At 51.1% G+C, this 17,781-nt stretch overlaps 1 protein-coding gene across 2 annotated transcripts; it reads left to right on the forward strand.

Annotated features, from left to right (window-relative positions):
* The first annotated feature begins 251 nt into the window (after positions 1-251).
* RCN3 (reticulocalbin 3) lies at positions 252-13,406 on the forward strand. Of its 2 annotated transcripts, none has more exons than XM_012754308.3 (7): positions 252-414; positions 813-1,060; positions 3,586-3,788; positions 5,086-5,258; positions 9,886-9,946; positions 11,880-12,079; positions 12,873-13,406. In XM_012754308.3, exons 2-7 carry the CDS (start codon positions 819-821, stop codon positions 12,978-12,980), a joined length of 987 nt encoding a protein of 328 aa, XP_012609762.1. In that variant the 5' UTR covers positions 252-414; positions 813-818; the 3' UTR covers positions 12,981-13,406. The 2 variants fall into 2 exon arrangements, with proteins under 2 accessions (XP_012609762.1, XP_012609761.1); XM_012754307.3 differs by having other exon boundaries at positions 255-401.
* The last annotated feature ends 4,375 nt before the right edge of the window (positions 13,407-17,781 follow it).

Below are 17,781 nucleotides of genomic sequence, written 5' to 3' on the forward strand. Positions count from 1 at the left end.
GCCCCTTGATTCGCCTCTTTCTTAAACCATCCCGACAAAGAGAAAGAAAGAAAAATACATCTCCCATGAGGCTTTGGGGCTAGAGCAACTGGAGGTAGGGGGCAGGGCGCCCCGACGCCTGCCGGGAGTTGTAGTTCTCGCCGGCCGCGTCACTCCGGCGTCGCCCACCGGGTCTTCCCGGGGCCAGCCGCGCTTTCTCCTTTGTGGACGTGGCGAGGGGCACCCGCTGCCCTCCAGGCGCTCGTTGGCTCCGCCCCGTGGGGCGCTCGCGCGCGCTCATTGGTCAGAGGGCGGGGCTCTGCGCCGCCGTAGGCGGGCCCTGACTGGAGAGCGGCCAAATTAGGCATATTTGGGAGAACGCAGAGTGGAGTGTGCAGAGGGAAGCCAAGCTGGATAACCGGGTAACGGGAGCGGGTAGGGGGCCCTGCCCAGGGAAGGCGGCTCAGGGTGGGTGGGATTGAGGGTCCCCAGGGCCTAGGCTGAGAGTGACACCTGGGAGCCTGCCTGATTTCTTGCTGGCCACCAGCATGGCCTGCACTTTGCACGAGATGTGCACCATGTCTCCCTAAAGTCCCCCCTTGCGGATCTGGGACCCCTCTGCGACTCCCTGAGAGGATTCAGTCCCCACAGCTGGTTTTACCTCTGGGCACCCGTCCGTCTTTTTCCCATCGCTGGCCCTTCTTGAGCCCAAAAGTTTGCAGCCAGCTTCCATCTCTCTGTCTTGTTCCAAGTAATCCTCCTAGACATCCACCCCATGTCTGGTTTCTGTCCCCATCCTGTGACCTCTGACCCCTGACCTTGCCACTCCCCAGGAACCGATGATGTGGCGACCATCACTTCTGCTGCTTCTGTTGCTGCTGAGGCACGGGGCCCAGGGAAAGCCGTCCCCGGACGCAGGCCCTCATGGCCAGGGAAGGGTGCACCAGGCGGCACCCCTGAGCGAGGCCCCTCATGATGACGCCCACGGAAACTTCCAGTACGACCATGAGGCTTTCCTGGGACGGGACGTGGCCAAGGAATTCGACCAGCTCAGCCCAGAGGAAAGCCAGGCCCGTCTGGGGTAGGAAGGAGATGGGGGTGGGGTGAGTTAGTCCCCACTATGAGGGGACAGACAAGGGACTGGGATGGTGTGGACTGGCCTTGGGTTCTTTGTGAGGATTCTGTCACGAAGTTCTACCTCTTCTCCTTAGGAAAAACACTAAGTTAAAATTGAGGCCCCAAGATAGGACCTTTCTGGGCAGCAAACTCTGTTCAAATTCTGCCCCTAAGTCACTCTTTGTTCCTTTGTCCCAGACACCTCCCTTCCCCAAGCCTCTCAGTTCCCTGCCCTGGAAATGAGATTTGGCAGGTAAGGGGCCCAGCCAGGGCAGGAAAATGGCTGAGCCCCGAATTTGAGGGTGAGCTGGGCTGAATGGGGTCATGCTGTGATCTGGAGGGCACGTGTCCACCCTCTGTGCTGGGCAGCAGGGCCAGAGTGGGCCTGAGGGCAGGGAGGCAATGGAAGCAGCCCCTCTGCATCCTACTGATGCTCATTCGTCCTACAAATGTTCCCTGAGCACCTACTACATGCCAGGCACTGCTCTAGGCGTTAAAGTCACAGCAGTGAACAAACAAGACAAAAATCCCTGTCCTTGTGAAGCTTAAATTACAGTGGCAGAAACAAGAATAAATCCTTAAGTGCATCGCATGGAGATAGACGTATCAGAGAAAAGGCGAGGGAGTGAGGAAGTGTGGAGGGGAGAGGTTGATGTGTGTGTGAGGGGTGCAATTTTAAATAGGGAAGTCTGAGGAGGCCTCGGTGGAAGGTGGTATTTGAGCCACGTGGGTATCTAGGGGAATAGCATTCCAGGCAGACGGAACAGTCAGTGCAAAGGCCCTGAGGCAGGAGTGGGCCTGGCGTGTTTGGGTAACAGTGAGGCCCCTGTAGCTGAAATCCAGTGAGTGAAGGAGAGAGATTGGGAGGTGGGAACACGGAGGGAGCAAAGAGGTCAGATCATGCAGTGACTTTTGGGTCAGAGTGAAGATTTAAGCTTTTCTCTGAGTGAGATTTGAGCTAACTTGGGCTTTAACAGAATCCCTCCAGCTGTCGGGGGTGGGGGGGAACAGACTATAGGAGCAGTAAGCAAGGAGCCCGGAGAGAAGCAGCTGCAATAGTCCAGGGGGGACCCCAGAGAGGGTGGTGGCTAGATCAGGGCAGAGACAGCAGCGGGAGTGGCTGGTCAGCTAGCGGGGAGATTGTGTGTGGATGGGGGTGGGTGAAGGAGGGATGGGGAGGGGGCCATGATAGGTTAGCGCTTTTTTGTTGTTGTTTTGTTTTGTTTGCTCAAGAAACCGAAATCTAATAAGTTAGCACTTTTAGCTTTATGCTAACTGTGGTACCAGGTGCGTGCTAAGTGCTTTATCTGACTTATTTAATCCCGTTTAATTTAATTTAATCCCCACATACCTGTTGGGGCAGGTACTGTTATTTATCTTCATTTTGCAGAGGGGTAACTGAGGCACACAGAGATTAAGTCATTCGCCCACAACCAGCAAGAAGAGACGGCAGGGGTTGGATCTAGAATGTCTGGCTGTGGACTCCAAGCTCTTAACCATGGCGGGAGCCTCAAGGCAGGGTGACAGTCTCAGGGACAAACGCCGGCCCCTGACAGACCCGGGACAGCGTGGCACGGGAGGGAGGCAGTGCCACAGGCGGAGCTGAGGAGGGCTCTGCCGTCTCGGATTCGACCCTGGGGACTGGGCCACGGGGGCCAAGGGACGGTGACAGGGAGGAGGGCTCCATGTGGTCTGTATTAGCGGTTGGGCGAGGACGGGACCGTGGCAGGGCGTCACCAGGGGAGCGGAGAGGGGCTGGGGAGCTGACAGGCGCGGCCGGAGAGAAGGGGCGTGAGATGGGACCTAAGGGGCTTGACCCGCGACGGGGAGTGCACAGGAGCCCGGCGGAACGGAAGGAGGGGAAGACGGAGGGCCGCGCCCAGGGGTTGCGGGTGATGGGCTTGGCAGTGCCTGGCCGGCCGGTGGAGCTGCGGGACGCGCGGGCCAGGGAAGGGGGCGGGGCGTGGGCGGGGCTGGGGGGGTCCAGAGACTGGGGGCGGGGCCGAGACGGGTGGCGGTCAGGTGAGGATGGCCGTGGCGGTTTGGGTGCAGAGTCGGACTTGGGACAGGGGTCCCGCAGGCCAGGGGCGCGATGCGACGGCCCGCTCCCTCACCCCAGCCCCACTCGGTCCGGCGAGAGGTGGAGCACGTGCAGGGTCGAGGGGCGGGGCCGGAGTGGAGGGAGTGGCCCTGGATTGCCGTGAAGTCCCTCCCGCCACCCCGCTGGCTCGAGAACTGCAGCGCCCGCCGTAGCCCGCTGGGCCTCGGGAAGGGCGTGACTCACCTCTGGCCGGGGCTCTGGGCTGGTGCGGGCTCTGGGGCGGGCTCGGTCCCGAATTGACGCGCGCTCCTCCCCAGCTCGCGCGCGCGCTGCCGGACCTGGGACCGCACTATCGGCTTGGTGTGGGGGCGTGGCTCTGCGCGAGGGGCGGAGCCTGGCCGGGAGTGGGCGGGGCCAGACTGTGACTTGTGCCCCGCCCCGTCTCGCAGACGGATCGTGGACCGCATGGACCGCGCCGGGGACGGCGACGGCTGGGTGTCGCTGGCCGAGCTTCGCGCGTGGATCGCGCACACGCAGCAGCGGCACATACGGGACTCGGTGAGCGCGGCCTGGGACACGTACGACACGGACCGCGACGGGCGTGTGGGTTGGGAGGAGCTGCGCAACGCCACCTATGGCCACTACGCGCCCGGTATGCGGCGAGACCCCAACCCTGCTCCCCGCACACACCGCGACCCGTCCTGACCGCCTCAGCCCTTAACCCATCTACCCAGAGTCCCTGACTCTCGAGCAAGGTCCCCATCACTCTGAGACTCCCAACCCTTGACTTCCCTCTGGCTTGGCTTTTCCTTCTGGGGTCCATGGCCTCTATGACCCCATGACCAGGAAACTTGAGATCCTTGACCAGGGACACCTACTTTCCATGCCCTGTTGTCCGGGCCCTTGACCTCTATTGGCCTCTCATCCTGAGAACCCCAAAGCCATTTACTCTGTCCCAACTCTCTCAGTTTCCTCTTCTCTGTCCCAGGCCCCAGCCTCAGGGCCCCCCCACCACCATAGCTCTTGTTCTCCTCTTCCTCTCCCTCCCTCCCTCCCCCAGCCTCCCACTCCAGCCTTGCCCTCTCCTGGCTCCAGAGGGTTCTTTCTGCACCCAGAGCTGACCCTGGCCCTCCCCTGCTTGACTCCCTGGTTCCCCTGGGCCCCCAGGAGCCAGTCCCAGCTCCTCAGCTTTGCTTTTCTGCATTTTCTGCCCCAAATGGATCTTCTGTGGTTTCTCTGAACTCACCACCCTCCTCAAACCTCTATCTACACTCTGCATGTGCTGTTCCAGCAAGGAAAACGCCCTTTCCCTCCTCTCTGTCAAGCATCCAAACACCCAAATGGTCCACGGTCAACTCAAAGTCCACCATTCCTGGCTGCATGCCCTTGGGCAAGCGATTTGCTCTCTCGGAATTAATTTTCTCATTCAGAAAGTAGAATCAATGAAAAAACCCACTTTACTTTTTGTGAGGATTAAATGCAATATTGTAGTTAGAGCTTAGCATATAATAAACTCTTACAAAAAATTAGCTAATATAAGGCGGGCATGATGGTGTGCCTGTAGTCCCAGCTAGCTACTTGGGAGGCTGAGACAGGAGGATTACTTGAGCTCAGGAGTTCAAGACCATCCTGGGAACACAGGGAGACCCAGTCTCAAAAAATAAATGAATACAGCAAATAAACCAAAATAAAAGTTAGCTAATATATATAACATATATTATGAGCCTATACAATAAATTATATATATACAAGTTATTTTGCATATATGATTAAGTATATACTGATATATTAAGTATATACTGATATATAAGTATACTGATATATTAATTATTATTAATTCTGGGGCTGTCTTCTCTTCCTGCTCCAGAGTTAGGTTTCCTTTGTCTTTTTCTCAGCCTGCCGGCGCTCGGTCCGTGAAAGCATGTCTCACTAAGATCTGCCCTGCCCAGGTGAAGAGTTTCACGACGTGGAGGATGCAGAGACCTACAAGAAGATGCTGGCTCGGGACGAGCGGCGTTTCCGGGTGGCCGACCAAGACGGGGACTCGATGGCCACCCGGGAGGAGCTGACCGCCTTCCTGCACCCGGAGGAGTTCGCCCACATGCGGGACATCGTGATTGCCGTGAGTGGGGGCTTGGGGAACCTGCCTCCCACCCCCTTCATGGGACCACGCTTCTCCTGTCTGGGACCCCGTCCAAGTCCAGCCTCCTGGCACTTGCCAGGTGCAGGTGGCCACCTGGTCTTCCAGCACCTTCCCTATGGAGCCCAGGCCACAATTGCCCATCAGCGGAGGGTGACGTTTCCCTTGCCCACTTCCTGACCCCCAGCGTCTAATCTCTCCTCCTCAGGCCTCCTCCTCTTTGTGCTCACATTGGGGGTCCAGGCCTCTCCCCTGCCCTTAGACAACCATATCCCCAGAAATGCCTCAGGGAACCCCAATCCTGGCTAAACCCCAGAAACACCCAGCCCCACACGTGGAGCGTTCACTCTGAGACCTCTTCTGCCAGCCCTCATCTTTTTGTATTTTTTTTTTTGAGACAAGGTCTCACTCTGTCACCCAGGCTAGAGTGCAGTCCTCACAGTGCACTGCAGCCTCCAACTCCGGGGCTCAAGCGATCCTCCTGCCTCAGCCTCCCAAGTAGCTGGGACTCCAGGTGCGATCCACCATGCCTGGCTAATGTTTTCATTTTTTTGTAGAGACAGGTTCACCCTATGTGGCCCAGGCTGGTCTTCAACTTCTGGCCTCAAGTGATCCCCCCGCCTTGGCCTCCCAAAGTACTAGGAGTACAGGTGCACCACCATGCCCAGCTTATATTAGCTGATTTGCTATAAGAGCTTATTATATGCTAAGCTCTTTAACTAAAATATTGCATTTTTTTTCTTTTTGTCCCTCAGAAATTGTGAAATAATAAAATATTGCATTTTAACTAAAATATATTAACTAAAATATTGTATTCTGGTCTAGCCCCTCATCTAATTGTTATTCCTTTATAATTGTTTGCCAAAACCTCCTGTATTCTATAGGGGAAGGATTCTTTCCTTCCTTCCTCTCTTTCCTTTTCTTTCTCTCTTTCTTTCTCCCTTTCTTTCCCTCCTTCCTTCCCTCCCTTTCTTTCTTTTTCCTTTTCTTTCTTTCTCACAATAGACTTTATTTTTAGAGAGTTTTAGAGTCAGCCTCCGGCCACCTCACACTTGCAGCCTCCTAGATGGGACATTTGTTACAACTGAGGAACCTACATTGACTCATCATTGTCACCCCAAATCCATAGTTTATTATTAGGGTCCACTCTCAGTGGAAGGATTTTCTATTTCTACCACGCTTACGTTTTCACAAATTATTTTAAAAATCTAATTATATGTATTTCACAATTTGCTAACATTGGTGTTAAATCCCCAAAACATATATTAAAAATATAAAAAAGGAAGAGATCTATGAGAGTGTTCCTATGAGCCATGAGCAACTTCCTCATCCTTTCATACATCTGGGCATTTTTTTTTTTTTGAGACAGAGTCTCACTCTGTTGCCCAGGCTAGAGTGCCATGGTGTCAGCCTAGCTCACAGCAACCTCAAACTCCTGGGCTCAAGCGATCCTCCTGCCTCAGCCTCCTGAGTAGCTGGGACTACAGGCATGCGGCACCATGCCTGGCTAATTTTTTCTATATATTTTTAGTTGTCCAATTAGTTTCTTTCTAATTTTAGTAGCGATGAGGTCTCGCTCTTGCTCAGGCTGGTTTCAAACTCCTGACCTTGAGCGAGCCTCCCTCCTTGGCCTCCCAGAGTGCTAGGACATCTGTCCAGTATTAACTAGTTTTGTTGCTGCCAGCTGGGCTGGTTTCTGTCTGATGCCATTACAAGCATGCAGGACAACTTTGAACGTACATCATGTCACTTTACACTCACGTGTTCCTACGGCTCTAGGACAAACTTCTAGAGCAGAATTGATGGGTCAACAGGGATGTGAACTTGCAGTTGTGTTGGATATTTCTAGTTATTTTATGTACTCAATTTTTTGAGCTTCACAATAGCCTTTTTTTTCTTTTTTCTTTATTTTTTGAGACAGAGTCCCACCTTGTTGCCCAGGCTAGAGTGAGTGCCGTGGCATCAGCCTAGCTCACAGCAACCTCAAACTCCTGGGCTCAAGCAATCCTCCTGCCTCAGCCTCCCGAGTAGCTGGGACTACAGGCATGTGCCACCATGCCTGGCTAAATTTTTTTTGTATATATATTTTTAGTTGGTCAATTAATTTCTTTCTATTTTTAGTAGAGACGGGGTATCGCTCAGGCTGGTTTCGAACTCCTGACCTTGAGCCATCCTCCTGCCTCGGCCTCCCAGAGTGCTAGGATTACAGGTGTGAGCCACTGTGCCCGGCCTCACAATAGCCCTTTGAGGTGGGGCTTTTGGCCTGGTTCAGAGATGGACACTAAAGATCCCTAGAGGAGAGATGTCATCTTGTTGCCCAGGGACAGTGTGACCCGGGCCTCCCAAATGCCATGAACTCTCCACCCTACAAGGCCCTAAATCCCTTATTTATAGCAGACAGTGTTGTAATAACACTTTTCTCTCCTGAGTTGAGATTATTTAACAAACCCTGATTGAGCATGTCCTGGGCACCCTTCTAACTCCTTACCTCTGTTACTTCCATTTAATTGGCATGTGAGCTGCCATCTTCATTTTATAGACAAGGATGGCCGGGCATGGTGACTCATCCTGTAACCCTAGCACTTTGGGAGGCTGAGGCGGGAGGATTGCTTGAGCTCGGGAGTTCAAGACCAGCCTGAGCAAGAGCAAGACTCCATCTCTACTAAAAAATAAGAAATAAATTTTAAAAAAGGATAAATTAAAGGAAAGTCACTTAAAATAAATAACAGGGATTTCAATACATAAGTGTTGTAGAGTTTCCAAACATCAGAGGACAGTCAATTACACTTAAATGTATACAATATATAACATAAACAACAAATCATTCTTTTTTTTTTTTTTTTTTTTTTTTTTTTTTTGAGACAGAGTCTCGCTTTGTTGTCCAGGCTAGAGTGAGTGCCGTGGCGTCAGCCTAGCTCACAGCAACCTCAAACTCCTGGGCTTGAGTGATCCTTCTGCCTCAGCCTCCCGAGTAGCTGGGACTACAGGCATGCGCCACCATGCCCGGCTAATTTTTTATATATATATCAGTTGGCCAATTAATTTCTTTCTATTTATAGTAGAGACGGGGTCTCGCTCTTGCTCAGGCTGGTTTTGAACTCCTGACCTTGAGCAATCCGCCCGCCTCGGCCTCCCAAGAGCTAGGATTATAGGCGTGAGCCACAGCGCCCGGCCTCAACAAATCATTCTTTAGTGTAAGTGTGTACCACACAATATGTGGGACATATTTATACTAAAAACCAATTTGTTTATTTGAAATTCCAATGTGGCCAAGTGCGGTGGCTCACGCCTGTAATCCTAGCACTCTGGGAGGCCGAGGCGGGCGGATTGCTCAAGCTCAGGAGTTTGAAACCAGCCTGAGCAAACGCGAGACCCTGTCTCTACTATAAATAGAAAGAAATTAATTGGCCAACTAATATATATAGAAAAAATTAGCCTGGCATGGTGGTGCATGCCTGTAGTCCCAGCTACCAGGGAGGCTGAGGCAGGAGGATTGCTTGAGCCCAGGAGTTTGAGGTTGCTGTGATCTACGCTGATGCCACGGCACTCACTCTAGCCTGGGTAACAAAGGGAGACTCTGTCTCAAAAAAAAAAAAAACAACAAAAAACAAAGAAATTCCAATGTAACTCATCCTGTAGTATAAGTATGTCCCAAATATTATATGGAACTAATTGTACTAAAGAATTATTTGTTATTTATCAAAATTCACCTGGAATTAGGCATACTATGTTTTATCTGTCAACTCTAAAATATAGGAGCTTGACTTTGCTAGAAGATGCAGTGTCAGCTGCCTGCACTGTCTCCTGTTGAATGAGTTTGAATTTAAAAGCGAGGAACAGAAGCTGTTGTGCTTAAGAAGTGAGCAAAAAGCCGGGCGCGGTGGCTCACGCCTGTAATCCTAGCTCTCTGGGAGGCTGAGGCGGGCGGATTGCTCAAGGTCAGGAGTTCAAAACCAGCCTGAGCAAGAGTGAGACCCCGTCTCTACTATAAATGGAAAGAAATTAATTGGCCAACTGATATATATATAAAAAATTAGCCGGGCATGGTGGCGCATGCCTGTAGTCCCAGCTACTCAAGAGGCTGAGGCAGGAGGATCGCTTGAGCCCAGGAGTTTGAGGTTGCTGTGAGCTAGGCTGACACCACGGCACTCACTCTAGCCTGGGCAAGAAAGCGAGACTCTGTCTCAAAAAAAAGAAGTGAGCAAAAAACAGAGGGTGATGTTGTCTGTCAAAGTGGTCCACAAAGTGCACTGTGTGTGTTCATAAAAAAGGGTTAGGGCCCAGTCTCTGCTAAAGGTAAGAGGTTTCACCCCTGTGAACGTGCTTGCTGGGACACGACAACGTTGTCAGGGACGCAGGACAGCTCTCCCTGCGTGTAAGGAGCCTGTGCTTTGCTGGACACTGGGGCCCCTGGCTCGCACCCACTAAATGCAGGTAGTGTCTGCATCATACGCTGCCCCAGAAAGCCATCGGATTTCCCACCCACCGCCCGTGGAGACTGCTCCAGGGCTAAGTTCCCCAGAGAACCTCACGTCCTTACCCCAGGGGACCAGCCTCCCTCGGCAGCCAGCTGCATCCACCCCCAGTCTCAATACCTCTTTCTCCCCAGGAAACCCTGGAGGACCTAGACAAGAACAGAGATGGCTACATCCAAGTGGAGGAGTACATCGGTGAGTGGGCCCCCTTCTTGTCCCGGGTGTGGGTGGCAGCGGATGTAGATCACCCAGAAGAGAGCAATGGCCCTCAGAGGTGAGACGGGGGCACTGCTTGAGTTCATGCATGCACCAGACATTTACTGAGTAGCTACTGTATACCAGACACAAATGCATCTATTAAGCACCTACTGTGTGCCAGCCCCAGGAAACATTTATTGAGCACCTACTGCATACAAGTGTTTGAGGATACAGCAGAGAATAACACAGATAAGGTCCCTCCTTGGGAGTCTGGAGTTTTTAGAAAATCAAAACTTGGGGGCAGGCCGGGCGCGGTGGCTCATGCCTGTAATCCTAGCAATCTGGGAGGCTGAGGCGGGCGGATTGCTCGAGCTGAGGAGTTTGAAACCAGCCTAAGCAAGAATGAGACCCTGTCTCTACTACAAATAGAAAGAAATTAATTGGCCAACTAGTATATATAGAAAAAATTAGCCAGGCATGGTGGCGCATGCCTGTAGTCCCAGCTACTTGGGAGGCTGAGGCAGGAGGATCGCTTGAGCCCAGGAGTTTGAGGTTGCTGTGAGCTAGGCTGACGCCATGGCACTCACTCTAGCCTGGGCAACAGAGTGAGACTCTGTCTCAAAAATAAATAAATAAATAAATAAATAAATAAATAAATAAATAAAACTTGGGGGCAGCGTTTGGTGGGGACAGGCATCAAGAGGCTTGTCTTGGCTGGGTATAGTGGCTCAAGCCTGTAATCCTAGCACTCTGGGAGGCCAAGGCAGGTGGATTGTTTGAGCTCAGGAGTTCCAGACTAGACTGAGCAAGAGCAAGACCCCGTCTCTACTAAAAATAGAAATAAATTAGCTGGACAACTGAAACTATAGAAAAAATTAGCCGGGCATGGTGGCCATGCCTGTAGTCCCAGCTACTTGGGAGGCTGAGGCAGGAGGATTGGGAGGTTGAGGCAGGAGGATTGGGAGGCTGAGGCAGGAGGATCGCTTAAGCCCAGGAGTTCGAGGTTGCTGTGAGCTAGGCTGACGCCACGGCACTCTAGCCTGGGCAACAGAGTGAGACTCTGTCTCAAAAAAGTAAATAAATAAAAATAAATAAATAACCCCCCCAAAAAAAGAGGCTTGTCTTTAGCCTGCATCTGCACAGCAAACCCTGTGTCTCCTATTACATGCGGTGCAGAGGCCCCTCACAATGTACCCAAATCTCCCTTTGGCCCTGCCACCGTCCCTGTCCCTTGGGGGCAAAGAATTTAGTTGAGGGGAAAGCTATTAAGCATAGATTATTTTTTGAAGTTTGAAAACATTTTTCTATAGAATATTTTTATGGAACAAACCTGCAGGCAAGACATTTTATTTAAATGTAATTTGTTTTCTAACATCTGTGAGGAAGATAGAAATCTTTTTTTTAATAAGAAAACTTAAACATCACAGCAGGACAGCTGACACGTGGTCACCTGCCACATGCTTGAGACCTTGTTCTAAGTGGTTAACATCTTGTCATTTCATTTATTTATTTCTATTTATTTTTTTAGAGAAAAGGTCTTGCTCTGTCACCCAGGCTGGAGTGCAGTGGCACAATCTTGGCTCACCGCAGCCTCCCACTCCTGGGCTCAAGGGATCTTCCTACCTCAGCCTCCCGAGTAGCTGGGACTACAGGCACGTGCCACCATGCCCAGCTAATTTTTCTATTTTTAGTAGAGACGGGGTCTCACTCTCGCTCAGGCTGGTCTCGAACTCCTGACCTCAAGCGATCCTCCCAGAGTGCTAGGATTACAGGCAGGAGCCACCATGCCCGGTCTACTTTTTTTATTTTTTAGAGACAGGGTCTCATTTTGTCACCCAGGCCAGGAAGTGTCAGAGCCAGGGGGATTGGACGCTGGGTCCCCTAAGCCCCCTGACCTACCCCTACTTTGTCCCTTCTGTCCCACCCCCAGCGGATCTCTACTCTGCGGAGCCTGGCGAGGAGGAGCCGGCCTGGGTGCAGACCGAGCGGCAGCAGTTCCAGGACTTCCGGGACCTGAACCAGGACGGGCGGCTGGACGGGAAAGAGGTTGGCCACTGGGTGCTGCCCCCCTCGCAGGACCAGCCCCTGGTGGAGGCCAACCACCTGCTACAGGAGAGCGACACGGACAAGGTGCCATGATGGGCCACACAGGCAGGCGCTGGGCAGGGGACGCTGGGTGGGTGTGTAGACATGAGCAAAACTGGGCCGGGGGCTGCGGTGGTCCCCGTTTGTTGGGATAAAGAAAGAGGGACAAGGCCTGGCGTGGTGGCTCACGCCTGTAATCCTAGCACTCTGGGAGGCCGAGGCGGGCGGATTGCTCGAGGTCAGGAGTTTGAAACCAGCCTGAGCAAGAGTGAGACCCCCGTCTCTACTATAAATAGAAAGAAATTAATTGGCTAACTAAAAATATATAGAAAAAATTAGCCGGGCATGGTGGCGCATGCCTGTAGTCCCAGCTACTCGGGAGGCTGAGGCAGGAGGATCGCTTGAGCCCAGGAGTTTGAGGTTGCTGTGAGCTAGGCTGACGCCACGGCACTCACTCTAGCCTGGGCAACAAAGCGACACTCTGTCTCAAAAAAAAAAAAAAAAAAATCAAGAAAGAGGGACAGAGAGAAGGAAAGGGATAGAAGAGTACAGACATCCAGACAGAGGGGAACAGAAACCTAGACAGAGGGGGACAGACACTTAGAGAGAGGAGGGGCAGAGACCCGGAGAGAGGGACATTTACCTTTCCTATTGATCATCGACACTTCGAACGCACTTGCGGCCCCAGGTTCCTCCCAGGGCCAATAAAAAGAACAAAAAGAGAGAGGGGGACAGAGACGCAGAGAGAGACAGAGACCGGGGCACATACTTAGATGTAGGGAGGGCTCTCACAAGCAGGGCCAGAGCTGTCCCATCTGATCCCTGACCCTCCCTCCAGGACGGGCGTCTGAGCAAAGCCGAGATCTTGGGCAACTGGAACATGTTCGTGGGCAGCCAGGCCACCAACTACGGCGAGGACCTGACACGACATCACGACGAGCTCTGAGCCCCTGTGTGCCTGTCACAGCCCCCTAACCCATGGGATACCCCGAGGAGGGCCGCAGTAGCCAGGCCCCGCCCTGCCACAGCCCTGCAGGATGGGGAAGCAGCCCCCGAACGTGCCCCTGCCCCTGGGCTCTCAGGGACCACCTGGGTCAGCGTCTGTCCCTGAGACACTCCAGCCCTCCCCACCCTGTCCCGGGAGCTCTCACAGCCCGGGAGGGTGAGTGACAGCCATTTCTCACTGGCAGAATCTCCCAGCCCAAACCCAGGGCCCCTCACTTCATGCTCAGGCCCCAGAAGCCGCCACTAATGCCCCAGCTCCAGACCTGAGCCTGCGTCACACACTGAGAAAGTCCCAGCCCGGCCACCAGCCCGCCCCAGCCCGCCTCCCCTCTGCCAGGGAGGCAATAAAACCAGTGCTGGGCCTCTCCGTGCGTCTGTCTCGTCCAGGGACCCTGGGGAGGGACTGGGGGCTGTGACAGGGGATGCGGGGACCATGCTAGGGGTTGGGACCATGCTGAGGCACAAAGGAGGAGACCGGGCATTGCAAGGCGGCGCTGGGTGTCAGCGGGGGTGGAGAATGTCCCTGGGGGTGAGAAATAAAACTCTGCAACCTGGACCCTGCAGCACACAAACCAGACAGGAAGCCCTGCCCTCTCAGAGCTCCAGCGGGGAGACACAGACAGGTCACCATAAAACATGTCACAGGTTGGGCGTGGTGGCTCACGCCTGTAATCCTAGCACTCTGAGAGGCCGAGGCAGGAGGATCGCTCAAGGTCAGGAGTTGGAAACCAGCCTGAGCAAGAGCGAGACCCTGTCTCTACTATAAATAGAAATAAATTAATTGGCCAAATAATATACATAGAAAATATTAGCCAGGCATGGTGGCGCATGCCTGTAATCCCAGCTACTAAGGAGGCTGAGGCAGGAGGATCGCTTGAGCCCAGGAGTTTGAGGTTGCTGTGAGCTAGGCTGACGCCACGGCACTCACTCTAGCCCAGGCAACAGGGTGAGACTCTGTCTGAAAAAAAAAAAAAAAAAAGTTGATGCAGAGGATCATACACTGCGTGATTCCATTGATAGAAAATTCCAGAAGAGACTGGGCATGGTGGTTCACACCTGTAATCCTAGCACTCTGAGAGGCCGAGGTGGGCGGATTGCTTAAGGTCAGTGGTTCGAAACCAGCCTGAGCAAGACCCCGTCTCTACTAAAAATAGAAAGAAATTAAATGACCAACTAAAAATATATAGAGAAAAAATTAGCCGGCCATGGTGGCACATGCCTGTAGTCCCAGCTACTCAGGAGGCTGAGGCAGGAGGATCGCTTGAGCCCAGGAGTTTGAGGTTGCTGTGAGCTAGGCTGACACCACGGCACTCACTCTAGCCTGGGCAACAAAGCGAGACTCTGTCTCAAAAAAAAAAAAAATTCCAGCAGAGGCAAAACTAATTTAGGGAATTAGGAACCAATGATGCTGCCAGTGGGTGGGGAGGGACCAGAGCAGACCTGAAAGGGGCTCATGGGGCTGGGAAATAGCTTGGTTTTTTTTTTTTTTTTTTTTTTTGGTTTTGTTTTGGGTTTTTTTTTTTTTTTTTTTTTGAGTATTTATCTCCTCACTTTTCTGTTGCTGTAGTTATTGAAGCTGGGAAGATTGGATGTCCCCTGGTGTTTTAGTTGCTCAAGGCATGAACTAGAACTTGTCCCCAATCTAAAAGCTGTGCAAATGAGAAACTCACCTTAGTGACTTTCCTTTTTCTGAGTGTCAAGTCCCCTCCAGTTTCCAGGCTGCTTGTTTACTTTGCAGTACCTTTAGGGAAATGTTTTCTATTTTTTCCAGAGTTCATAACTGTTATCTGTGGGAGGGCTGGAATTTGAATCCAAGCCCAGTTGACTCTATGCTGTTAATTATACCATACCGCCCCCTAGTGGCTTGAAGTGGAGAACTGGTTGATGGGGGAGTAAGGACAAATTCGTAAATCTATGGGGGCTGCATGTTTTGAAAACTTTTTTTTTATCAAAATAATACTCACACACAGCAACAAATTGCTTGAACAGAACACTTTGTGGCCAGACATAGTGGCTCACGCCTGTAATCCCAACAGTTTGGGAGGCTGAAGTGAGAGGATTGCTTTAGCTCAGGAGTGTGATAGGAGCCTGGGCAATGTGGTGAGATCCTGTCTCTATAAAAATTAAGACAAATTAGCCCAGGACAGTGATGTGCACCTGTAGTCCCAGCTACTCAGAGGCTGAGGCAGGAAGAATGCTAGAGCCCAGAAGTTCAAGGCTGCAGTGAGGCTGCACTCTTCCCTAAAAAGAAGACAGCTTATGGTGGAAAACTGCCCAGCACCTTGTAACCTTTAGTGCCTCTCTATAGAATTTTTTTGCTTTTAAAAAATATTCTGCATATTTTATTTTATTATTTTATTTTTTTTGAGACAGAGTCTCGCTTTGTTGCCCAGGCTAGAGTGAGTGCCGTAGCATCAGCCTAGCTCACAGCAACCTCAAACTCCTGGCCTCAAGCGATCCTCCTGCCTCAGCCTCCCGAGTAGCTCGGACTACAGGCATGTGCCACAATGCCCGGCTAATTTTTTGTATATATATTTTTAGTTGGTCGATTAATTTCTATTTTTAGTAGAGATGGGGTCTCGCTCAGGCTGGTTTCAAACTCCTGACCTCGAGCAATCCGCCAGCCTCGGCCTCCCAGAGTGCTAGGATTACAAGCGTGAGGCACCACACTCGGCCTGCATATTTTATTTTTAAATATTGGCAACACACGAGATAAAAATTTCTAAACATACAAGATGCTATATACTAAAAACAATGTTGTTCACCTCCTCACAGGCAACTAATATTTCTTTCCAGGAGAACTTACACAGGTTTAAGCAAATTACGTACAAATTGTTTTTCTTCTTTTCAATGTTCTGTCACCCGGGCTAGAGTGCTGTGGCATCAGCCTAACTCACAGCAATCTCAAAGTGCTGGGCCCAAGTGATCCTACTGCCTCAGGCTCCCAAGTAGCTGGGACTACAGATGCATACCACCATGCCCAGCTAATTTTTTGTATTTTTAATTGTCCAGCTAATTTTTTCTATTTTTTAGTAGAGACAGGGTCTTGCTCTTGCTCAGGCTGGTCTCGAACTCTGACCTCCTGGGATCCTCCCACCTCAGCCTCCCAGTGCTAGGATTACAGGCATGAGCCCCCATGTCTGGCCTTCTTGTTTCTCTTAACAATACATTTTTGGAGCATCAGAATCCTCAGATTTTTAAAATTTATTAATTTTTTCATCATAGCAATTAAGAGTACATTTTGAAGACCATTGTTAATTCAGTCCACAAGAATATTTTCATTTCTTTTTTCTCTTTTTATGAGCAAGTAGTACTCCCCTGGATAATTGATTTAGCCAGTTCTCTAATGACTGACATTTAGCTTGTTTCTATCTTTCTTTTTTCTTTTTCTGCTAAACAAGTATTCTATAGGTTGTTTCTATTCTTTTCTCTTACAGCTGCAAAGGAGGCGCTAGCACTTCTGTAATTTTCTGCATGAATTTAAATGCAGAAAAATTCCTAGAAGTTTATGAATTTGCCAAAGTGTCAAGGACATCTCACTGTTATTGTTATTAATTTATGTAAATTTTTTAAAAAAATTTTGAGACAGAGTCTCACTCTGTTACCCAGATTACAGTGCCGTGGCATCAGCCTAGCTCACAGCAACCTCAAACTCCTGGACTCAAATGATCCGCCTGCCTCAGCCTCCAAAGTAGCTGGGACTACAGGCATGCGCCACCATGCCCCGCTAATTTTTTCTATTTTTGGTAGAGATGGGATCTTGCTCTTGCTCAGACTGCTCTCAAACTCCTGACGTCAAGGGATCCTCCCACTTCGCCCTCCTAAAGCACTAAGACTATAAGCATGAGCCACCTTGCCCAGTCACAATCTATTTGTTCACATGACATCTCTCCCCAATTTTGCATTTTAGAATTTTAATTCATATACAGTAAAATCCACTCATTTTGAACAGTTCTGTGAACTTTGTTAAACTAGAGCTACTGTATCTACCACCGCAGTCAAGATCTGGAACTGGCCTGGGCACGAGGCTCAGGCCTGTAATCCTAGCTCTCTGGGAGGCTGAGGCGGGCGGATTGCTCGAGGTCAGGAGTTCAAAACCAGCCTGAGCATGAGCGAGACCGTCTCTACTATAAATAAAAAGAAATTAATTGGCCAACTAATATATAGAGAAAAAATTAGCCTGGCATGGTGGCACATGCCTGTAGTCCCAGCTACTCGAGAGGCTGAGGCAGGAGGATCGCTTGAGCCCAGGAGTTTGAGGTTGCTGTGAGCTGGGCTGACGCCACGGCACTCACTCTAGCCTGGGCAACAAAGCAAGACTCTGTCTCAAAAAAAAAATAAAAGATCCAGAACTGTTCCTTCACCCACCCCCACTCAGAGTCTGTTCCTTCTCATACCCTGGCAGGAAAGGATTTGTTCCTGGTTGGTCCCTATAGTTTTGCTTTTCCAGAATAAATCTTGTTTTTAAATGTTTACAAGCAATTGCAATTTTCTGGAAGTGCTGGAAGCCTCTGGAAGGGGGAGGCCTGAGCAGGGACCCACACCCGCCTGTGCTGCATCAGCCCCGCCAGCCCCGGGCTTGCTGGAAGCTTTAGTGTCTACAGAACCTCTGCTCGGAAAAGACAAGATTCGTGTCACTTCCCTTCCCGTCTCTATCCTTTGCTGTAGCTGAAGCTGTGGTTCTGCCCTTGCTTCCTCTTCTGAGTACCTTTGAAACCTTAAATGACAGGCTGAACCTATTT

The sequence above is a fragment of the Microcebus murinus genome, chromosome 16 (assembly GCF_040939455.1).
Source record: "Microcebus murinus isolate Inina chromosome 16, M.murinus_Inina_mat1.0, whole genome shotgun sequence".
Lineage (NCBI taxonomy): Eukaryota > Metazoa > Chordata > Mammalia > Primates > Cheirogaleidae > Microcebus > Microcebus murinus.